The 24,214-nt window shown below is 45.8% G+C and overlaps 1 protein-coding gene across 3 annotated transcripts; it reads right to left on the bottom strand.

Moving 5' to 3' along the window:
• Window positions 1–1,412: 1,412 nt before the first annotated feature.
• Window positions 1,413–23,435, bottom strand: KIF3A (kinesin family member 3A). 3 transcript variants are annotated; one of them, XM_056502453.1, is made up of 19 exons: window positions 23,342–23,425; window positions 21,781–22,063; window positions 20,087–20,231; window positions 19,721–19,805; window positions 19,141–19,246; window positions 18,256–18,395; window positions 17,384–17,581; window positions 16,831–17,005; window positions 15,729–15,818; window positions 14,072–14,143; window positions 12,148–12,156; window positions 10,398–10,554; window positions 9,404–9,584; window positions 9,016–9,126; window positions 8,107–8,232; window positions 7,450–7,503; window positions 7,236–7,304; window positions 6,897–7,021; window positions 3,335–6,416 (listed from the first exon to the last, which is right to left on the bottom strand). In XM_056502453.1, the coding sequence occupies exons 1-19, from the start codon at window positions 23,345–23,347 to the stop codon at window positions 6,368–6,370; spliced, it is 2,181 nt and encodes a 726-aa protein (XP_056358428.1). In that variant the 5' UTR covers window positions 23,348–23,425; the 3' UTR covers window positions 3,335–6,367. The 3 variants fall into 3 exon arrangements, with proteins under 3 accessions (XP_056358426.1, XP_056358428.1, XP_056358425.1); XM_056502451.1 differs by lacking the exons at window positions 12,148–12,156; window positions 14,072–14,143 and adding an exon at window positions 1,413–1,719 and having other exon boundaries at window positions 6,337–6,416; XM_056502450.1 differs by lacking the exons at window positions 12,148–12,156; window positions 14,072–14,143 and having other exon boundaries at window positions 23,342–23,435.
• Window positions 23,436–24,214: the final 779 nt, after the last annotated feature.

The raw sequence follows: 24,214 nt of genomic DNA, 5'->3' as shown, positions 1-24,214 counted from the left end.
TCAGCAATTTCACAGTAATAAATTGAGGTGCTTCCTCCAGAAAAGCACACACGGTTACAGATCACCGGACGACCCAGAGACTAAGAGCTGAGGAGTGCAGCCAAAGCAGGCCATGAGCATCCTGGTCCAGGTCCTGCTCCCCTTCCTGGTGCTGTCAGCCTGCCTGGGTGATGTGCTCACTTCATGGACACACACACTACGGACCAACATGCTGAAGGAGAGCATCCAGCTGCTGGACCAGCTGCAGCAGATGGAGGTAGGGCTGGTTGGTGCTTTTCCCACTGCTGGGAGGGACAGACTGTTCCACCAGGCTCAGAGGGACTGATGCTGAGCCAGAGGAAGGTGTGAGCACAGGGCTCACAGTGCTCCTGGTGCATGGATGGATGTTGTGTGTCTGTGTGTGCCAGGATGGATCTGTGCTGGCTGGAGCCTGACTGCTCCTCTCCTTTCTATCTTTGTAAAGGTTGCCTGTAACAAGATGAACGTGACAAATATTTTTGCAGATAAGGTAAGAACAAACCCCAGGCATGTAGCCCTGGTGGGTACTGGGAGGATGCTGGGGGCTGGAGGAGAGCACAGGGCAGTGGGAGGCAGGTGAGGAACCTGGGATGGTGCCTGTCCTGCTGTGGGGCTGTGGAGGAGCAAGGAGCCCACTGTGACCCCAGCACAAACACTGAGCTGCCCATCTGGTCCTCACCACTCCCAATGCCCTGCACAGGTGCCCTCACTTCCCCACACCCATCTCCACCTCCAGCCAAAGCAGCATTGGTGGCTTCTGGCCACCCTGGGGACACGGGGAAGCCAGAGGATGGGCAGGGATGGGCACCAGTGCTTGGGCAGCAGTCAGTGGTTTCAGCTTTCCAGAGAGAGGAACATCTCCCTTTGCCTTGGAGTTCTGGCAGCAGCTCAGGCTCCTACATACACCTATTGCAAAGCACTGGGTAGACACAGAATCCCTCTCTAGCCCCTTATCTGGGGGAAGGCTCTGCAGTTAGCACAAGATTTAATAGCAGATAACAAGGCCTCTTTCTGCTCTGAAAACTGCTGCCTAAGCCCAGCTCCCCTGCCCCTGAGTTCCTGTTTTCACAGAAAGCCCATGCCCTCACCTTGTGCCACACCCAGTGAGGGGTACAGCAGCCTCCCCTGGGGCTGGGGCTCAGCACCCCTCAGGGGATCCCCACACCCTCCTGCCACAGGGAGCAGCCCTGGTGGTGAGAGGTGATGCCTGAGATGCTGCACAGCCCTCACTCACAGCTGCCCATGCTCACAGGGACAGGCTGGTCACTTGTTTGAAGATACTGCTGTGAAAGCTGAGATGGAGCAGGCAGCACTGGGAACATCCCCCAGAGAAAAGTCACATTTTTTTAATTGCCACCAGCACTTTATTAACTCCTCATCCTCCAGGTGTCTCTGCCCCTAAAGAAGGCAAACTCTTGCCAGGTGCTTTTGTTATTCCTGTAGCACCTCTGCCTGCTCAAACCAGCTTCACTCCCAGGGAACCTGCAGGAGCAGCTTCACAGGGTCCCACAGCCACACCTGCAGCAGGAGAAGGATGCTCCATCCCAGGGGTGCTCACTGCTGTGCCACACTGCCACACCTTCTGCCAGGGGCTGATTCCTCCTCAGCTGGCAAGGGATGGGAGCAGAGCCAGGCGTGCACAGATGGAGCTGGGAAGCTTCAGGGAGGCTTTGGCACCTCAAACCACCATTATCACCTGTCCTTTAGAATAGAAATATGTTATTTGTAGTGTTTTAATCTGCTGCTAAAAAGCCATGATTATACAAGAGTTTTTAAAAAAGTCATCTTTTCCCAGAGAGGTAACAATATGGAGATCTTATGCAAAGCTGCTACAGTTGCTCAGGAGGGCCAGAGCTGCCACAGGTACCTCGAGGGCATTTACTACAACTTGCTCAGCCTGGTCTGGGGGAGCAGAGCAAAGCACAAGGTGAGGCACAGTTCTCCCTGCACTGCCCACGGCACCCAAGCTTCTGCCTTGGTCACCATTTCTGTTTTACTCTCCCCACCACTGTTAGCAGCCCAACCCAAGCTGCAGAATGCAATCCCACCCCAGCAAGCCTTTTAACAGCCCCTTTTTCCCATTCCAGAAGCCATGTCCTGCAGAATCAGGCAGCACCATCCCACTGAAGAATTTCCTCAAGGAATTACACCAAGTCCTCCAAGAAGAGTTTAAGAGTCAGATGTGAAAAAGACACTTCTTTTGTGTTTAAGCTGTCACACTATTTTTCAAACATTATTTATAGTAATTCTTTAAATAAATGTATTTTTGGACTAAATGTGCTGGCATTGTATGGGATGTTATACAGTTAAGAGTTCCAAGTTTATGGGAACAAGGATCATGTGGCTAGGAATTTACACACAATCTGTCCTGCTATGGAATAAAGCTCATGCTAACATGAGGAACACAAGTCTAAGCAGAAGGCCAAGAGAAGGCAGAGGGGAGAAGCCAGGCCACAAATGGAACATGCTGAAAGCTGGGAACTCAAAAGTTCATGCTTGAGCTGCAAAGGGAAAAGCCAGCTCAGGCATGTACAGCTCAGCAAGTTCTCTTTACTCATAGCCAATATTACAATATACCTATATATGTGGCACAGCACTTTGTGGCCCAGGAGTGCAAAGGCCAGGACTGTGCAGGGTTTGGTTCATGCAGCAGCTGAGCCACAGGACTCTGGGGAGCTGCAGAGGCTACAGAAAACCTGGCACCTACAGGCTGAGCAGGCTGGGGGCACACGGGCACTGCCAACCAAGCACAGCTCATGCAGCAGAGGAAACAGAGCTGAACATTTCCACCTACTGCAGGCACATTCACACCATCTGCACCAGCACAGGGTGCAGCTGGCTTGTGTGACACAGGAGAGCAAGCCAGGAGAGCTGCAAAGCCTGCTCCCCATCAGCTGCCCCTCTGCAATGCACACATCAGGAGAGGCAGAGCTCAGCACTGACCATTGTAGGGCCCAGAAACTGCTCTGGCAGTGCCCTGGCTCAGCCCAGGCCACCTCAGCTGGGGATGGGCTTCAGCAGGGGCTCAAGCAGCTCCTTAGGAACATCTCTAGATCTGCAGGCTCATCCCACCGGTTTTCTCTATAGTCTTGCAAAGAATCCTCATTCTGCCCTGTCCACCTCCTCCATATTGCCCTGGGGCTTGGCAACAAGGCTCCAACACACCCCAAACTCCCTGCACAAACTTCCAGAGTGCTGTGCAGCTCAGAGCTACAGAGGCATCTCTCTCACCCTTCCTCACCCAGCTCCTGACACAACAGTTAAAAAAAATTTGCTGTGTATAATGTTATTTGGAAAACATACACAGAGGGTGGAATTAGGAATCAAGGATTTTATTTCATGGTATGAACATGCTCCAGGGACACAATATTGATATATACAGTATAATGAATTAACTTTAATAAAACAAGAAATAGTCAGAAATAAACAGAGTTAAAAAATAATAAACAGAAAGACAAATTATACAGACTAGCAGTTTTTCCCTCTGTACAGGCCTGGCTAAGCAGAACTGTGGAGAAAGGTGAAAGCTGGACAGGTGCAGACAGTGTAGTCAGTGAAAGGCACTAAGGACCATTTCCCCTCTTCTTGAAGGATTAGGAGCAAGTTAAATATGAAATAAATCATTTAAACAACATTAAGCAAAAATCTCATTGTCAGTGTTCTGGAATGAGGAGAATCTTCTGTTAGCAAAATGCACAGATGAGCACACAGAGTATGTTATGTTAGATGAGTTTTGATAAATACTATAGAGCACATACTGACCTGCAACAACAAAGGTTGTATTAAGCTCTTAGAAGTCCATATAAATCAATCCTTTCTTTATTAAAGATATTATGGGCCCATTAGACATTCAGAGATGGGCAGGACTACAGAGAGGGCCCAGGAGATAAATCTACAAGCCAAACTCCCTGGTTTTACAAGAAACTTCTCAGAACTTCAACAAAAGACACCACTTAATAGGTGAGCCAAACTGATATGGCACATGACCATAAGAGTGTTCAACTTTAAATAAAATCCTCTTTTAGAGCAAATTATTTGTCCTCCAAGCCTCTGTAACAGTAGATGACTGGTTTCTCCACTCTGCCAATTAAAGATGTATAAGCAATTACTTATTTTTTTCCCCTGCTCCAAGGCTCACTTAAACATGCAGAGTACACTGGTTTGCAGCAGCAGGACTGTTATGTTAATTGTAAATCATATGCCTTTATGTTTTAAATATTTTAAATATTGAAATATCTTAAATGGAGTGTCATGTTTTGCAGCAGTATCTTGAAGTGACTGAAAGCTGTCAAGTAAAAGGATTTTCAATGGTCTTTTTGAAAGCAGGGATCAGGTTTAACTCCCATAAAACCAGATCATTCAATAAATGTTAGCACAAGATATAACACAAAAGGGAAATGGAAGTTATCCCTGGTTCTGATAATTAGTACAGGCCACAGCTATGCATCTATCTGCCTGGACTCAGAACTGGAAGACCTTAAGCAGCATTTAATCCATTTTCAGCCTGTATTTTTTGATGAGAAGTACATAGTAAAAGATAATCCAGCTCTATTCAAGTACATTTCAAATAAGGTCAGCTCTTCACAAACAAAACCAACTACAGCTTCAATCAAAAAAGTTTCTGAGCATTTATCTCTAATGCTAGGCTAGAAAAAGCAAATGCCAGTTTTTGTATCTGTGTTGTATGAATTCAGGTGACACTCCCCCCAAAAGAGAGGGCAGCATGTTCTTCCAGGTCATTATCTTGAAAGAAAAACAAAAAAAAAAAACAAAACAAAACAGGAAAAAGCTTACAACTTGTTTAGAATAGCACTGAATATATCCTTCAGAGCAAAATATGTCCTTACAAGATGAGTTTTAACTATCACAGATCCTGTCACAGACTCCAAGGTACCTCCAGATAACATTTAACCTCTTAAGGTATTTCACAGGAACATTCTGGTAAAAGCAGATGTGGCTACAAGCAAGGACTCAGGACACCTGAGGAGCTGTCTTGTTTTCTGTCACACTGAAGGGCTCCATTTCTCCCATCAGTAATCACAGCTTTTAATCCTCCAGGTAACAGTAACACTAAGGTGAGGTCACAGCTCACCCTTCCACCCTGGCACAGGAGTTGCTGAGATACCCACAGCTGATGTGATGAATTATAAAACACACACAGTCTGAAGGAGATGCATTTTCTCTGTGACACAAAAGCAACATATTAAAGTGATATGTGTCTATTAGCAGCATAAATATCAAATAAAAAGACAGCCATCACAAATAAATGGCTGTTATCAGAGACCAAAAATTTTTTCCTCTCATCAGAGCTTAGCCAGAGATGCACACAGTATACACAGGAACACAGAGAGCACCAGCTATGTCAGGGGATACTGTTCTGGGAAAACTGGGCAATTCATACTGTTCTACTAAAGGAGAGTCAAATTCACCCTCAGGGTAGAGCAGTGGCCTAGTGCCTTGTAGCCAGGGATGAGGAAATAGAGCCATAGTGCTCACAGGCCCATGGCTGACACCAATCCTGGTGCTACAGATCCTCCTTACATCATCTCAGCTAAACCAGTTCAGATTACAAAACTACTCACACAAAAATTCTAGCCCTGAAGCATAAAAAGCTGCCAAAGAAACACAGCCTTACAGGAAGGAAAAAAACTCTTTTCCCTTAATATCCAAGGTCTCATCCTCCACAGTGCCAGCAGATCACAAGCAAACTGATAAAAATAAAAGAACTAATAGACATCCTTGATGTCTGCAGCACTTATACAGAGCATGGTCCCTTTTCAGAAATCTCAAGACTTTTGTGGTTCATGTTTTTCCTACCCAGCTACAGGGAAAAGGCTTGTGTATTCAACACACAACACAATCAGGTTAACAGCCACAGTCAGGAACTTTAAATAAAAAGATCTGATGCTCTTAAAGGTTTGCAGCAACTACATTCAAACACAGATCAGTGCAACAGAGGACAACAGTGAAAGCTGCCAGTTATGTGCAAAGCAGGGCATAAGTCAGATTTACCAGCCTTAATTTCAGGATTTCATTAACTGTTTTGAACTAACACATCTAGCACTTAAACACATCTAGAACCCTATTTTCTATACATTTCAACAAGGATTACCAACAAGCTTCCCTGCACAACACATTTAATACATGGAATTTCACAACCATCAATCATATATACCAGCTTAATATTATGTTAATATAACATACAATATACAGGCAACTAAGGAAAAATACTTTTTTTTTTTTAAATAAAAAATTATAGCTACATCAAACTGTGCTATCTCTTGAATTCCATATTCTGGCCAAACCTTATACACTCACTGATTTTTACAGGAATTCTGACCAGGTCACACTACTGCAGCAGGGAGTCAATGACAGCTCCTGGCTTGGCCGAACGTTTTCTGTTTGGAGAGCAGAAAGGGAAGGGAAAAACAACACCACACACACATCATTATGCTGTCTAGGAAAGACAGGGACCAGCCACATTTCAAGTCAAAACTACATGACATCTCCACAAACAAAACCAACCAAACAAAAACCACAAGAAATGCTGAAATCTCCCCTAACAGCCTCTCCTCTCCATCAGTGCCAGTGTTTGCACTGCCACTGTGCCAGACTGTGTTAAACTGGACCACAGAATGCAGCAAAACAAAGCAAGGAGCTGGAAGAGGAGAATGCAGCAAAAATGCATCACAAATCCCCAGACAAGTCTTTCTGGACAAGATCTATCACACCTAGCAACACTGAAATACACCATGCAAAAATTTTGTCCTTTGCCTTCTCATTAAGCAAATGTTTGAAGACTTGTGGTAAGTTTACATAACTAAAGCCTTCCCTTGGGTAAATCCCTCATTGCATATGAATACCCCAGAGTTCTTCACCTTCTACCAGTCTTGGGCCTGGATCTTCCTTTTGAAGTTCTTGGTCTCTCCAGCTTCATCAGAGATTGCCTCAAGCTTTCTTCAGTGTAAGCTAAGTAAACATGGGAAAGGTCCACTTCGAAGGGCTAGAAAAACATCAGAAAAACTCATAAGACAAAATAATCAAAATAATTTTATACAGTGATCAATGGTACTTTCATGACACTACAGAGACTCATTTACTCAGAAGAAAATAAAATTGAAATTGAAATTGAACAGTTTGGCCCTAAACAGAGAGTGGCAGTGTCAGGCAGGACTTGGGCTTGTACAGTTGAGTACATTAATTCAATAGTCACTCACATCTTTTTCTTTTTTATCCAGGACAGGTGTCTGTTTCCTCATATTGTTTCCTGTATATGCAACACATTTCTGTAAGTAGACAAAAAAAGGTTTGTAAGTAAAGAGTACTGTGCACAGTAATTACAGCTTCACCAGTTTCTTCCTGGGCTCAATTAGACCCCTCAGAAGCTCACACTAACATTAGCTGGAACACAAGCCAGGCAGCCATTCTTACCAGCTGCCACTCTCCTATGTCTTCATTCCAGTGAACGTAGTTCTCAATCATTTCCTACAAAGGAGTCAGGACACCAAGTGTTAGACTTGCACAATCTACCCTCCAGGTGCACTTTCTAGAACATACATACTAAGGCCTGGACAACCTGCTTAAGAACAGTCTTGATCCCTCCCAAGTTGTTCCTATCAGGTCAGCTACATCCTGTGCAAAAGAAGCCCCCACTTATACTCTGAAGGTTACAGAAGAGGAAAATACCACTCCTAAATTGTATGCACCAGAGAGCCCCCTCAAGCATGGGGCTTCTGTTATGCCAACACCATCAGGTCAGCAGTAAGCAAACACTGTAATATGGAAATAATGAAAACTGTAAAAATAATTTCCCTTACTTTTCCCATTAAATAGTGTGCATTATATTAAAGGTCATAATGAATTTTCTGTATACTGGAGTCATAAAGTCTTTGTATTAATATCAGATCTTAGCAAGGACAACTTCAAGCTAGTGGGAAAAAAAGTTTTGGACAGACCCCACTGCATGGGCACACAGTGAATATACCAGTTAACTATGTGGTGAATGCAATTTTCTTATTTTTATAAGTCTTTAGGAAAATATGCTGCACAGCATAATCCCTGTCCCAAGCTCAGGTGCTTTGCCTTCACCTGGTAGTCCTGAGGAATGAAATTGTCTATGATGAGAATCTGAAGACGAAGCTCCCTGCTCAGCTGCCGAATGTTCTCAAGCAACCCTTCAATCTCTCTCTGATGCTCTTGTTGTAGATCTGCCATCTGAAAGCAAAACAGGCATTTGAGAGGCAGACTTATCTTAACACATGGCAACAACATAAAGAGAACAGTCTTTTGTCTGTATGAGGTTTCTGGGGGAAAGAAAAAAAAATAAAATAAACAGCAAACTCTGGTTATTAGTACCAGAATATCTCTGAACAATAAACCCTCTGAAACATTTTAGCTCAGAGATGGCTAAAAACAGCATTAAGTTCTCAGTTTCATAAACCCAAAACTGGCCTTCTGCCAGTCCAAGATGCTTCAGCTAAGACTAGATGAAGAGCATGAGACAAGTTGCATCCCTGGCAAGGTTTCAAGGAAAATCTCTGATTCCAAAGACCAAATGCATTTTTTATGAAACAAGAACTCCAGCTATCAGCCAAAGGACACATTGATCCAGTGACTGAGGTACCAAGGGCATCAGTCATAAAGGACAGGCAGCTCAGAGCAGAGAAGCCTTTGGGCTGCACAAAGCAGGACATGGGGCTGCCAGTAAGCAACTTACATTTTATTTCAGAAATAACCAGTGGTTTTCCTTAAAGCTCTCAATATCTTAGGGTTTCACACATAACCCTTCTCAGCCTGGCCTGGGGATAAGCCCCACAACATGCTGTTCTAAAGCTCCAACTCCAGAGTTAGTATTTTTGAATTATGTGAGCCCAATGGACAGCACAGAAAGACATTTCTAAACACATGGCACATTTTCCAGCATTACAAAGCTGATGGTTTACCCTTCCCAGCTCTAGTGCCTCCCAGGATCACTGGCTGAGGACTTCAGATACTAACCTCTGACTTTGCAGCCATAAGCATGGTCCAAACTTTCTTCAGTTTTTTGGTTTTCCCCTGGGCTTCCTCCTGGAGGTTGGTGTACTTCTCCTCGATGTCCAAGCGTTCTTGCTGTGGACAACATTTAGCACAGACACACATCAACAATCACAGAAACTCTCTGCAACAGGTTGAACAAGAGGAAAAATTGCTTGAACAAACAAAGCATCTGCCATGAGCAGAGAGCCCTGGCTGAGCCAAGCTGGCTCAGACCTGCAGGGGCTGCACAGCCAATGACTGTTTGTAGAGGGGTGGTTTCTGCAGTGCTGCCAGAGCAGCCACACCTGGCTAACACATGCTGGTGTGTCCTGCCATGGCTGTCTGCAGACAGGCACACAGGATAACCCACCTCCTTCTCCTCCAGCTCCTTCCGAAGCTGCTCTGCTCTCTTCCTTCGTTCTTCCAGCTCCATGTTTGATTCCTCTAGAAGCTTCTCTTGCTCCTCTGCTTTTGCCAGCAAGTCCACTCCTCCCACAATCACCTTTTTCTCTAATGCAGACAGTTTCTCCAACAGGGACTGGTGCTCTTGCCTAGACAGACAGGTAGGTGTGAGACTTCCTGTCCTACCATGCTCAGCAGGAATCAGGTCCAGCTTGGTTTTATAGCCCAGACAGCACCCACAGGGCTGGAAAAACTTGTCTTGCTGCTGAGAGTTTAAGTGGGGGTTTAAGTGAGGCAGTGCAGTGAAAGCAGTGAGTTCCCCAAGCTCCAGCTCCAAACACTTTCTCTCAAGCAAAACCAGGTCAGCAGAGAGGTGCCTCCTGCTGCAAGTCACCTCTGTGAGGGGCTGCAAGCACCCAGTGAGATCCCCAGACTACTCAAGGCACCTGCTGCCCAAAAGGGCCCTGCCAGCACAGCAAGGCCCAGAGGCAACTGCTGAAATAGAGGGGAGTGAACAGATCAAGGCAGAGCTGAAGTGCAAACCAGGACTGCTGGCTGCTGCTGGAGCATATCTGCATAGGGTAGTGCAACCTTAGTAGTTTTGACTTTAGAACAGAACATCCCTACACCCAAAATTACAAGCTTGTAATTGTGCTGCAGGAAACCTGGCCTGTTACAGAACAGCACTACTGCTCCTCACAGGTCCTGGGAGATTAATTCATGTTTCTATCCCACACAACTAAGTGAAGTTAAGAAAAGAAGTGGCAAAAGGAAAAAAGTTTGTCTTTCCCACATACTCTAAGCTCTTAAAGAAGAAGCAGCTCCTCTTTCACCTTGACAACAGATGATGTTCAATTCCTACAAAGTTTGACAGGCACCTTAACATGCATCTCCAGATATTCATATAATTAAGGAAGGACAACCCACACAACCACACAGACTGCTCAGAGCATGGTACTCACTGAGCTTTGAGCAAGTCTTTTTCTCTCTTCTCCAGTTCAGCTCTGGCTTTATTTCTTTCTTCTTCTTCCATATCAAGCTTAGTTTCAAGAGCTTTTCTCTCCTCTTCAATCTTTGCTTGCATCTCTACCATCTTATCAGGGGAAACTTTCTTTTTGCCTTTGAAAGAAATGGGGAAAACAAATTAGTTCACTGAAAAGTAAAACAACCTCTCTATCACAGCATGTTTTCCAAGTTCAGATTCAATACTTGCATTTAACAAAAATTTCATTAGGTATCAGCTTCAAAATGGGCAAAACTCAGTCCTTCAAATCCCATTTTAATAGTGGCCAGTTGTCACCAGCTCCTATAGAGCAGCAGTGCTGTGCAACTATCACTGGAACCTAATGTCCCCAAAATGCAAAACATACAAAGAACACCTGGAGAAGGAACACTGCTTGAAGAGTGCCCAATCTGGAAACTCTGATGTTCTAACAAAGCATGTCAGGCCAGAGGAAGGAAAACACAAGACTGCCTTCACCTACAGCTACAAGAGCTCAGCAACCAAGAGTTACATACACAAATTACAGATTAGCATCTCCACCATTCCCCTGATCTGCCCTCAACAGGCTTACCTGTTCCAAAGTGAGAGCGTAGATGGTTTTTAAGAACACACTACTATGAAAATAAAGACATTCATAACAGCCCTATGAAAACCAGGCAACTAAAGCAACTTCTTGATGATATTTGGTCTATGTGACAGTGACTACCTAGATTTGAAAGTTCCAAGGTAGGCTCTGGCTTAATCAGCTGTGTTTAACAGCTTTTCTTTATGCAACAGAACTACCACAGCAACACACCAGGTCCATGTCTTTGAGGACTACAAAGAGAGGGGCCAGAGCAACTCAGTGAACCTACTGACCTCAAGATTTGGTACCAAACACCCCAAATTTGAAATAAAGTGTGAGGCTGCTGCTCTTGAAAGACACTCTAAGTCTTGAGCCAGCTTTCACTGCAATCCCAGGAGAGCCCAAGGCAGGCAAACATAGAGATCCTGGGGGGTTATGTGGAATGAGAACACATTTCCTCAAATCCACTAGTTCTAAATATCCATTTATTCATAAGTGAATCCATCATTTTCATGTTTTGCTTTCCCACACATCAAAAACCCCAACCTGTAGAATCCAGCTGTACTTGAAACTAGCAGGAGCCACTGACTGCCACCTGACATAATGCACACAGTCAGAATGTGCTCAAGGAAGCTGTTCAGTAAAAGGCTTCTCCTCCAGTCTTCAACATATTCAGCTTCATTTATATACATATATGTTATTTATAATCATATGTACATTATACACATATACACTCCAGCAAAGTGTACTGAATGTGTAAACATGCATGCACATATTTTCACATCTGCATATCTATTTCTTCATGTGCACAAGAGCTTCAGTTAGTTTTGTTGGAAGGCAAGGACTTCACCACTACAACAAACACCACCTTCATTGCCACCTGCTAAACTTCAGAATCAGATAATGAACCCCTCTTTCTGTGCTTGTGGTGCAAAAATCTCTCACTAATTAGTCTCTGAGTAAGCAGCTTTCTGGAAGTGCTATACAAAACTCATCATATGAGATAAGCCAGATAAAGTCTTCTTACAATTAGGACATAGCCTTGTATATTCTCAGTTTAGGAGAAAAAGGTTAAGTGAGGCAAGTTTTAAGAACCTTTCACAAACTTTGCAATTGTAAGAAGCTGAAAATCAATGACACCAACCTGCTTGATCTTGCATTAGGAGGAAGCAGAAAGCAAATCGCAGAGAGGCAGCAAACACATAAAAAGAGGAGGAGAAAAAATGTTATTGCTTTGATCATTTTGGACAAAGATCATCAGCACCAGAACAAACATAAAATTTTATATTCCTGTTTCTGGGGCAGAAAATGAGAGATAATCATAACTAAAACCCCTTCTATTAAACACTAATGCATCATGTAACACTACAGCAGAGAATGTGTCTGTTCTTCAGAGTGTTTTGCAAATCCAGGATAATCTTCAGCTCACTCTTGCACTCTTCTGCCCATTCAATGCAATGCTGGATCTAAACACAACATTAGGAGCCAGCTGCAAGGATCATGACCTAAGAAACAGTTAAAGGGGGTGGATTTCTCCTTCAATTAGCAAACTTAATGCTCCCCACACTCAAGAGTGCCAATTCTGTTATATTACCTGTAAAATATTATCATCCAGAATACATATTCTAAGTTTTAACCAAGATTTCCAGGCCAATTATTTGCAAGATACAAGACAGTTGCACACAGGGAGTCTCAACACAAGATTTCTCCATTTAATTACACAGGGGATTAGTAGGTTAATTTGCAGTAACTGGTGCTTCCATAGAGATATAGAGCCACTTTTGGTTATTCAAGCAAGTGCAACAAAAAAGGCAGGACAGGAGAGGGATAATGAAAGACACCACATGCAGAAGGGTCATACTAGAGGACAGTTAATATCCCAAACCACAAAAAGCTACACTTACACTTATCCCAACTGCCAAAAGCCCAGCACAACTTCCCCAGCAGAGCTGTCTCCAAATCTGCAGGAGATGGATTCATCCACCTGCTGACAAATCAGCAGTTTGCTATTAACTGTCCTCATCCAAATAAAACACTCAGGTTCCAAGCAAGCTTTAAAGGAGCAGGATTAAAGTCATCAAATTCCCAGGCTACAGTCATATGACCCATCAAAGGTCTCCCCTGGGTTGTGTTCCTGCTAACCCTGCTACCACCCTTCTCTGAGCTGAGGCTTTCCACTACCTCTAGTGTAAAAGTGAGTGAACTATACAGCAATACTTTCCAGGGTCTCTCCACACAGGAAGAAGAGTGAAGTGCTTCTGTCCAGGATAAAAGCAACACCAGGTGAAGTCCCCACAAGCCAAGTCCCAAGATGTGATCTGTTTCCTCAATCCTCGCTGACTGTATGGTTTTTACAGGCACAGTGACCTCTCTGATGTGGAGCAGCCCAGATTTTCCTCACTTCTAGATCAAAATCTGGATTCCCTGTTCCTCTGAGATCAAAAACTTAGTACCATGTGGCGCTTAAACCCTAACCACCAAGGATATTTTTTAAAGCATCTGCAAAAATAAAGCAAATTGACCAAATACTGCCATGTTTTCTTTGCTAGTGTAAGCCTCATGCTGTTTGATTGTTCTGCAAAACTAATTTTAAGAGGGCAGAGTCCAGTATAATATAGTATAACACATAGTATAATATATAATAGTATAATATATAGCATAATACATACTGAGCTGTCCTTTTTATGAACTCAAATTGTAGCAATTCCCATTAAAAAGTTAGCTCAGTTTTTTCACCTGTATTTTGAAAGGCACATTTAACACAAGGTGCAAACTGGATTTTTTTAAACCTATTATGTCTCAATTACCTTTAAATCTTGCTCAAGCAAGCCCTTGAGTGCAAGGGCTACTATATTGTTTCCTCTTCTCTCACACATCTGGCTAACAATGTGCACATTGAATAACCATTTCAAGCAAGGAAGCAGCAAAGGAAAAACATGCTTTAGCAGAGTTGCAGCTTGAGGTTCATCTTTCCAACAGACAAAGCAGGGAAGAGTGCAACATTGCAAAATGGAGTGTGCAAATTATGGAAAGGCCAAAGCTTAAAGGACTTAAGAGCTCCCACTCACTAGTGAAGGACTTATCCAGAGGTTTCTCTATGACAGAGCATGTGGAGTCTGAACTACTGCTGCTGCTACTGCCTGGAAAACAGAAATGCGTCCCACAGAAAAACCCAGAGAGGAAGAAACATGCAGATGGGAAGTTAGTTCTAAAGGCAAGAAACCCAGAAGAGCCAGCAACCTAGTTCAAAAAAGCACAAGTTCCCATTGGGAAGCACTTGCTAGGATCCCCCCCAGATTCAGCTTGCAAAGCCACCATTTCCCAGCACAAAACTGCATGCTCAGAAAGACATTTCAGTTAAAACCCATCTTAACCAGATTATAGCTTTAAACAACATGCCAAGGCAGCTTCCATTTTAAGCAACAGCAGAGAACACCAAACCACAGTGGAGAAGGCTGTGGATATCTGCCATAGCAGAGGATTCAGTGACCATGAATCCTTTCCAGTCTTACACACATGGCAATGTGCACTTCTCACTCTGGAAGGCAGAACCAGCTTACACAGAGACAGTCAGTGTGTACTCCTGTGAAGCAGCTCCCTTCAGCAACTTAACTAGAGTAGCTTGTTTGGGAGTTGATAAGTCAGTTATTCACCCTCTACTCCTTTCAAGCAGCACTTGGAAGGTGGTCTCCTCTTGGGAGGAGATTTGGACAGGACATTTGGAGACAGTGGTCAAGCCTTCCACTTCTAGAAATAACTAAAAGGTGAAAAATGAACTTGTTACAACTATCACCAAAAGAATGGCAAAAGTCATTTATGACTACTTGGACAACCACCTAAATTAAGAGAGTACACCTAAAGCAGGAATGCTTTAACAGGAATTCTTTACAACAGATGTGGGTGCTTCAGGACAGGAAGGCAGCTTGAATGTCTAAGTAAGTTTACTAGAGAAGCTGAAGCTGGGATGTAACGCTGGGCTTGATTTCTCTACTATCCAAGAGGAATTACCAGCAGGGTTCTAGGAGAACAGCAAGCTTCCAAGAAACCACAGCATCCCATGATACACAGTGACCTGCAGTTCCAGGTTCAACAACATCCCCTGGACTTTAGATGATACACAGCAGTTTAACACTGATGTGGGACAAAGGAAATTTCACCATGGGATTTTCAGACTGCTCCCAAAAAATAATATGTGCAGGTCCCATCAAACTTTTCAGCTAGCACAAAGACACCCAAAGGTCAAGTTCTCCCTCTATCAATATGAAATATAACAGAAGAGTCAATTACTGAAGATCTGTAAGACAGATGAATCCTTTGCCTAAACCACAGCCAGAATTCCCCTCCAATCATACCCATGGCTACAAAAACCACACCTGCTTACAAATGATCTTTAGTGTCTTCTCCCTCCCACCTCTGTGAGCAGGGGAAGTTCCACACCAGCAGCCACAAGCCATACACAGCCACCCTGTGGCACCCAGGGAGCCACCACAAAGGATGATGCCAGACAAGCACAGCTACCCAAGTGGAAGCAGCGACTGCACGGCTCTGGAGCTGTCCATCTGCACAGAGGGCACCAAAGGGCTCAGTAGGAGAGGCATGATAATTGCAGCGGCATAGGGCAGCTCTACAAGTCCTCTTGGCCCTGCCTGGCTCTGGCTACACTTCCCACACCAGCCTGTGGTAAGAGGAGACTGGTGGCACTGACAGGAATCTCTACTGCCTTACCCCGCCGCTTCTTCCGCTTCTCCTCTCCAATCTCCCCATCTTCCTCCTCCTCTTCAGAATCGCTGGTTTCAGAACCAGAGATCTCTTCCCCTAGAAGAGAAGAGTGTGCTTTTAACAAAAGCTTTCCTTCACCTCAGATCAGCTTGTTACTTTGACAGCAGCATTTGTCCAAACACAGCAGTGCCTGACACTAGCTTATGAGTGCTTGCAGAAGTCCTTAACTGTTGAGCAAGCAGACAGCTTACCGTGGCTCAGGAAACTTAAAAACAATCAATATAAGCAACTGAATGCTGTGATGTCAGTGTGTATGTATCAAAGCTCAGTAGGCTGCTTTTTATGGAAAATAGAGCATCTTTGCACAGCTGAAGCTAAAAACTTTTCCTATCAGCATTCTACCACACCTTCTCTTCCACCTCACACTTCTATTTCAGGTGACAGAAAAAGAAAGAAGCTTTACTGACATTTCCTGCTTCTCCTGAATGGGGCAGACAACAAACAGCAAGTCAGGTTGGAGTTATTGCTACAGTTACTCTGTGCTTTATCTCCAGAGAGATGCTGTGACATCTGGTCACTGTTCAGCAAGCATCCCTCTAGCAGGGTCACTCCACGTTGATGGACTAATAAGAGACACAAGGCTACAAAGTTACTTGGTTTAAAGAAACTTCTTGTTGCTCTACAGTGTTTAGAAACCCAGTTCCAGCTCCACAAATTTGGTTCGATTTTCCTCCTGATAAATGCATCTGCATTCCTCTTCCCCTATGAGAGAAGTTGTGGTTACAGTTCAGTTTAATTCCCTATACCACGTCAGCTGTGTCCAGAGCCCTCATGCCTGCTAGGGAAACCCAGGGAAACCCAGGCACACTGGTCCCAGCCTGGAGGCCACACTCACCCTGGTGCCAAGTGCCATCTAGTGGGAAAACCAGGCCCCCATGAGCAGCCTTAGCCACCTCTCTTGGCATCCAGCAGGGCAAACAAAACTAGAACACCAACCTGCACCAGCAGCCAACCTCATGTGATACATATTCAAGTAGCAAAGAATGCTCCCATTCAAAGAGAACAAGCATTGTGCAGACAGCAACACCAGGGGGAAGGAGAGTCTCACCTTCTTCCAGTTTTTTCTTAAGCTCTTCAATTTCTTTTTGGAACTGGCGGAGCATAGCATCCTTGGGATCCTCATTAATCCTGGCCTTGTTCTTTATGTTCTTAGCTCTGTTTGCATACCTGAGAGTGCTGATGGTCTCATCGTAGTTGTAGTCTGCTGGTCCGATGTTTGCACACTACGACACGTGGAGACCAAGTTACTGGAGAACAGTGTCAGAGCCCAGCACACAGCACTGCAGGAACCCAGCCCCAGCTCTGACAGTCTCATGCTGCAACTCTTTCCCAAGCTTTCCTGCTGCTTCTACACTGAAGCCACTTTTGACTACCCAAGCACAGGCTCTGAGCTCATGCAGGTATGTATGTGTGTGCTGTGTTTAGAACCTCATCTACACAGAGGCAAAGAGAAAAGACAGAAAGAGATGCACACAGAAGGTTCTCTAAGCTGTGAACACTTAGGATCAGTGAGGTAAATGCCAGGCTGTTCAAGTCACTATGCTATCCCTGCAAAAATGCAGCCCAATAGCTGGCACTAGCAAGGGCATCTCTTAGCTTACCATCATGGTTTTGGAGTTGCCCCCCAGGGAATCCTGCAGCAGCCGTGTGAGTTTGGAGTTACGGTAGGGCACGTGGGTGCTCTTGCCATCCACCAGTGCAGAGATAACATTGCCCAGTGTGGAGAGAGAGAGGTTGATCTTAGTGGCTTCCTTCAGTCTCTGCCCTGTGGCTCCAGTTTTTGTCTGTCTTTCAGAACCCTGCAAAGGGAAAATGAAGCAGAAGTTAAAACAGATACTCTAATACATCTCCCTCCAAACAGAATCAGCTACGTGTGAAACCTTAATAGCAGCCATGTCACTAACCACTTAATCCATTATTAGAGAACCTAGCTAAGTATCTCAGACATTGAATGTTAAAGAGACAAGTCAAGCAGGTCTTAAATAGAAGCTTTCAGTGCCAGCAAATTCTGGATTGTTTAAAGCAATGCAGCTGGGAAAATTGAGATTTTTTTCCTCCCCATGAACAAAAAGGTTATGGGAAGTCAGTCAGCAGTTAAAAGGCAGCCCAGCTGGAGCTGCCAACCACCGTCTACAGCCCTTCACATCAGCAGAACAAGAGCAAACAGCAACACTGCAATTATTTTAAAGAGTTTCATAGAGCATCCTATACACACATCACATAAATAAGTTAAAATGCATTTAAATAACTTGAATGCCTTTAGTCTCACTTTTTCTGCATCCTCCCCAAGGAAAGGTACCTCAGTGTAAATCTTGGGCTAAAGCCATGTTTTACCAGCACAATTACATTGGTTCAAAGTGTGACACTGAGGGAAGGAACCTGCAAGTGATGAACAACATGGTCATAACCCTCTGGAAAAACCTCAACCACCCAAACCAAATGTCTAGCCAAGGATCTGGCTGGCTGTACTCACAGCAAGGTCAACGAGGTGCAGCTTGCCCATGCGCACATGCATGTTGCCATCCACCCCCTTCTCACTGCACTCTATGGTGATAGTGAAGATGGCATGCGAGCGAGAGCTGTGCTCATTCATGTTTGTGGCACCAACAGAACCTTTTAATACAGAAAAAAAGCAGTGATGACTTCACAATTAATCACATCTTCCTCTAACTCTTCCTGCTCTCAGAGGAGACTCATCCCCACCTCTTTACTCAACCCTGTATTCCAGAAGATGGCAGAGGGATGCTCAGACTCAGCAGTAAAGTCTATTCTTGGGCACTGAAGTTGCAGTACACTTCCAGCCTGGACTGCAGCCTGCTATAGCTCTAAGCCAACCACAGACCCCCAAGACCAGCAACTGTCCTCATCTGTTTAAAGATCAGTAGCTTAAGGTTTCACAGCAGATCCCTGAAAACAGCAGCATTTTGGGAAATAACACAGCAATCCATGCCAAGGGCTACTGGAGTTAGAACTTTAAGTCATTAAATAATCTGAGCTTAACTAAGAAGTCTTCCAGAACACAAGCTACCTCCCACTCGCAGCACAGGGCTGATGTCCATCCTGATCAGAACTGAAGTGGAAAAAGGACCAAGAGACACACTGGCAGTTCTGACAGCACTGCCTGCCCTCATTGCATCCTCTCTTTGCTGATTCCCAGTGCTGATCAGCACTGGCCAATGTGGGAAGCACAGCTTCTTTACTTGCCCCTGCACAGAAGGGGTCTGGAAGGAGATACCCGTTTTGCTCTGTTCAGCCAAACACTTTTCCCAGCAACAGGACTAGGATCTCCTACTGTGGTCTGGCAACCAGATCTTTACTGTGTCTGAGCTATAAACCTGCCCACAGCAAGGCTACGTACGGTTCTTGTGGCCCAGAGTCATGATTCTGTCCATATCATCTGCATTGTTTACAACATAAGCTGAAAGGTCTTTGATATAAACTCCCACATCAGGTCTCTCTTTCACCTAAGAGAGAAACAGTTCAGACTGAGCATCCCTGGGAGATCCTCGACAGCAATTCTAGTGATACTGTAACAGTATAGTGGTTTACTCCTCCATTTTCTGGCTTGCACATAGAATACTCCACTTGGAATCAGAGCAGATAAGGAATAAAGACTCATGCATGACAATATGCTATTGTTTTCCTCTGGGGGAAAGACATGATTTTAAATCCCAGTCTCCAATTCCCAGGCCTGCTGAGGGGCTTTTGGGTTGAACTGCAGGTAAAAAACTGCCTCAGGTGGAACACCCAGTTTGTGCAACTGACCAAGTGGAAGAGATTCAAAGAAGCCAGCAGTGACATTCAGCTATTGCACTGCAAAGGAAAGAGGACTGCTGAGGAGCCCAACCTCCCACTTCCCTGCAAGTGCTTCTCTGATCTTTAAAACAGAATATTGCTGTGATTCAAAAGAAAGACCACGTTCAGAAGAGGAAGCGCACCTCTAACCTCTGTGTCTGGTCCTTCCCCAGCAGGTCCCGCACTTCCTCATTGTAAATTTCCAGGTAAGAGACACGAACCAAAAACCTGCGGATGAACAGCTGGGTAGTTCACTTAGCAAAACATTTGCTGAAGTCCCACAAGCACAGTCACAGAGTGAAGAGAACAGTGAAATACCAACACAGTCCCTGCCCCTCAAGAGCTGCCTAAGTGGGAGCCTTTCATCTTGGGACAATACCATTTCTGTTGTCATTGTCAAGGTCAGGCTCCTGCTACACATTGTGGACTCATATTAAAAAAAATCAAACCACAAACAATAACAAAAAATAACAAAAAAACCCCAGAAGCAGCCAAGGGAAAGCATTTACCTTGTATCCCCCTCTGCCTTGGCAATGTGACCAAATATGTGGGCAAAGGAATTGGGAATGATGCCTCTGAGCTCAGGAACTGCTCGGACCCCTTCCATGGTGAAGGTTTTGCCTGTTCCAGTCTGCCCATATGCGAAAATAGTACCTGGAGGATAAGATAAAAGAACAAACCACAAGAAGCTGAGTCTTCTCTAAACTCTAACAAGTTTTACTTCATCCCTTCTCAGCCTGATAGGACCAAACACCTCTATTTTTATGGAGTTAAAATTTTCCACCCACTCCAGTAGCTACTGGAACACAAGGCTGGAGCAACAGAAATGCTGGGCAAATACAGAAACAGGACCTATCTGCTGCTTAATCCAGCCTACAAGATGTCTAATAAAAAGTCAGCTTGTTTTAAAAGTGCAGAGTGACTAAAGCATGGAATGCTAGTACACTTCAGTTCCACATACAAACAATACAGGCAAGCCCAGTTAATAGCATGGCCAATTAGCAGCACAGGATTATAAACCAACAGCAAACCAAACTACTCCTAATCATTAAGCCACAGCAGAAATGGTGTGAGGCTTCTACAGCAGAGCCACAAAATCCCAGCTCTGAACCTGCAAATACAACTACAATTCGGACTAAAGAATCAGCCAGCAAAGGAAGGCATCCAGAAATGTTACTTAAATCCCAGACTCTGGAACTCCAAAAATATCCCAGTTCTTAGGTTTAGCCTAGCATTGCTGAAAACTCAAGTTTTTGTTTCAAGCCACTGACATTACAGATTGGAAAAACCAAATAGAATACTTCAGCTGGAAGGCACCTACAATGATCATCTAATCCAACTGCCCAAGCAATTCAGAGCTGACCAAAAATTAAAGAATATTGTTAAGAGCACTGTCCAAATGCCTCTTAAATTCCAATTTGGGGCATCAGTTACCTCTCTAGAAAGCCTGTTCCAGTGTCTCAGTAAAGAAATGCTTCCTCATGTTCAGTCTAAACCTTCCCAGGCACAGCCTTAAATCATTCATTTTCAAACCATGAATTTTAAATCAGCTGAAACCAGTGTCAGTTAGCACAAGAGATTATGAGGCATTTTACAAACCTCGGAAAACTTTGTAAACTGTTGCAGTTTGTGGCATACTGCTATGGAAAGCAGTAATCAGCTTTCCTTTATACATTACATTTCCATGCATAACATACACATAAATCATGGCCATGCTCTTCCCAGCTGCAGGAAGCAACAGACTTCTCTGTGGGGAAGGGCAGATGTGTTTAAGTAGTCACCCCAGTTGAAAATAGCAAAGTTCAGAGGAAAAAATGCAGCAGCTCTATGCAAAGGTCTGGTATGCATACCTAGAGACAAGCCAGCATGGCAGCTCCTGGGTACTGAAATTGTACAGTGAGGAGCTGCTGAGAATTCTGATAATGATACAAGTGCATATATTTTGTAAAGAGAAGATAAAGGATAAAAACATGCAGCTAACTGACCTCAGTGGAGTCTCCATCATCCAGCTCCCACTGTTAATGACCACTGAGCACTCAGAACAGCAAGTACCTTCAGGCTATTTTAAGTTACAGGCCACGACAGAAATTATCTGGGGCTACAGCCCTCAGAAGGTGACACTCCCTTAAACAAGATCAGCAGGAACTTTAATAAAGCAAGGAACAGGAGGCAGAATGGGATCCTTCCCTTACAAGGGACTTACCATTGTATCCCTCTAGGACAGAATCTATAATAGGTCTTGCTGTTAAATTGTAGACATCCAGCTGTTTACTCTCTGGTCCAAACACTGTGTCAAATGTGAATGTCTTCGGAGGCTCATTGGATGAGTCTGTTTTGTGAACAGTTATAGTTCCCCTCATCTCATCCACGTTCACTGCCATTTTGTAGCCTGTAGCTTTCTCCCGGTCATTGAGGGGCCGGCAGCGAACAACCACCTTGACATTGTCACAGCTTTCTGGCTTGTCCAGCTTCTCAGGCTTGTTAATCTATAATTATTTAAAAAAAAAAAGTAAATACACAGGCTGTAACACCAGTGTAAACATACAATCACAGAAAGGTTTGGGGTGCAAGAAGCTCAGTTCCACCCCCTGCCATGGGCAGAAACACCTTCCACAGGAGCAGGTTGCTCCAGCCTGGCCTTAAACACTTCCAGGGATGAGACCACAGCTACTGTGGGCAACCTATGCCATGGCCTCACCTCCACAGAGGACTTCCTCCTAATATCCAATCTAGCCCTGCTGTCTCCCTCTGTTGTGTGTTTAAGCACAAAGACTGTTGAATCAACTTTGGCAGATACATCTTCACAGGATCATGAACTTGGGGACTTAAAACCAGGACTGGTTTATAATTAAAGCGGAGAGAATAACACAATTAATTCAGGCAATGGGATCTTCTGTTTGCCAACATGGAAACTGAATGAGCAAATGTTATGCATTTTACATTCAACACCATCTATGATTTTTTTCAATAAACAATTTCACTTCGCAATCTGCAACAAGTTTGCTGGAAATCAGTGCAGCCATGACATTCGTTTTTGTAACACTGACTGCACACTGTCAAACCCATAGAGCACACAGCCAGATACCAGAGAGTGCTGGCTGAAGGGAATTCATTTTAACTACAACCCTCAGTGAGTATGCTTAAGTTTAATTCTTCAGAAAACCTGAATGTTGTATGATAAAACCTCACATTTGTTTTCTTTCACGTAGTTACCAAAACAAATCTTGAAGCACGGCTGATAAATCTAGACACTCCCCCGGGCTAGAGGTGCTGCAGATCAGCGTTTAACTACTCCTACAGCAACTATACTGGATGTCAAGCCAAACACATCCTGTTTCCAAGCGCTTCTCCCTCCAGCTGCCACTTGCCCCGATTCCTCTCAGGCCTCAGCAGCGGCTTTTGCCGTCCTGGTGGACGCAGAGAGCGGCTCAGCCCCACTCAGCCGGGGAGGAACGGCACACGAGGCGGCAGCCAAAACCAGGAGCAGGATTCGGGTGTCTCCAGAGCCACCCGGGATATGGGACGGGACCCTCCGGGGCGGCCGGACCTGTCCCCCGCTGCCCAGGTGCCGCCGCCTGTGCGGGGCCGCGCAGTCCCTCATCACCCCCACCCCGCCCGGCCTGACAGGCACCGCCCGCCCTGCGGCTCCTGCGCGCACACGGGAACGGAGCCCACGGGCTCTGCGAGCCCCGGGCGCGGCGGGCAGAGGGCACAGTGCGCGGACGGCCCCTGGGGCCGCACGGCGCGTCCCCCGCGGGTCTCACCGGCATGGCGATAGCGATGGCGGCGGCGACAGCCCGGGCGAGGCGGCGGCACCGCGGAACAATAACAGCACCGCGCCTGCGCCCGCCCCGCCCCGCGCGCGGCCCCGCGCGCTGCAGTGCCCGCGCAGCCAATGGCGAACGGGGCAGGGCGGGGCCGGAGGGAGCCCAGCCAATGGCGGCGGCGGAGCCACGGCCGGGAGGGGCGTCCCGTCGCCATGGGAACGGCGGGGGTGGGCGGGGCGGCCTGGATACTGCCCGGGGGGCGTGGCCATAGCGCGCGGGGCGCGGCCGCGAGCCCGGCGGGGCTCTGAGGGGTGGCGGGGCTGCGGGCGGTGTGACAGGGCTCTGAGGGACCCCCAGCGGGGCTGACAGGGCTCCAAGCGTCTGACAGGTCTCTGAGGGACCCCCAGCGGGGCTGAACGGGCTCTGAGGGACCCCCAGCAGGGCTGACAGGGCTCTGAGGGATCCCCAGCGGGGCTGCGAGCGGTCTGACAGGGCTCTGAGGGGTGGCGGGGCTGTGAGCGGTCTGACAGGTCTCTGAGGGACCCCCAGCGGGGCTGACAGGGCTCTGAGGGATCCCCAGCGGGGCTGAAAGGGTTCCAAGCGGTCTGATAGGGCTGTGAGGGATCTCCAGTGGGTTTGACAGGGCTCGATGCGGTCTGACAGGACTCTGAGGGATCCCCAAAGGCTCTGACAGGGCTCTGAGGGATCCCCAGTGGGTTTTACAGGGCTCTGAGGGATCTCCAGAGGCTCTGACAGGGCTCTGAGGGATCCCCAGCGGGTCTGACCGGGCTCTGAGGGATCCCCAGCGGGTTTGGCAGGGCTCCAGAGGCTCTGACCGGGTTCTGAGGGATCCCCAGTGGGTCTGACAGG

The sequence above is a fragment of the Oenanthe melanoleuca genome, chromosome 13, assembly GCF_029582105.1.
Source record: "Oenanthe melanoleuca isolate GR-GAL-2019-014 chromosome 13, OMel1.0, whole genome shotgun sequence".
In the NCBI taxonomy this organism is placed as follows: Eukaryota; Metazoa; Chordata; class Aves; order Passeriformes; family Muscicapidae; genus Oenanthe; species Oenanthe melanoleuca.
The sequence above is the reverse complement of the archived record's forward strand: the minus strand, read 5'-3'. Positions and strand labels throughout refer to the sequence as shown.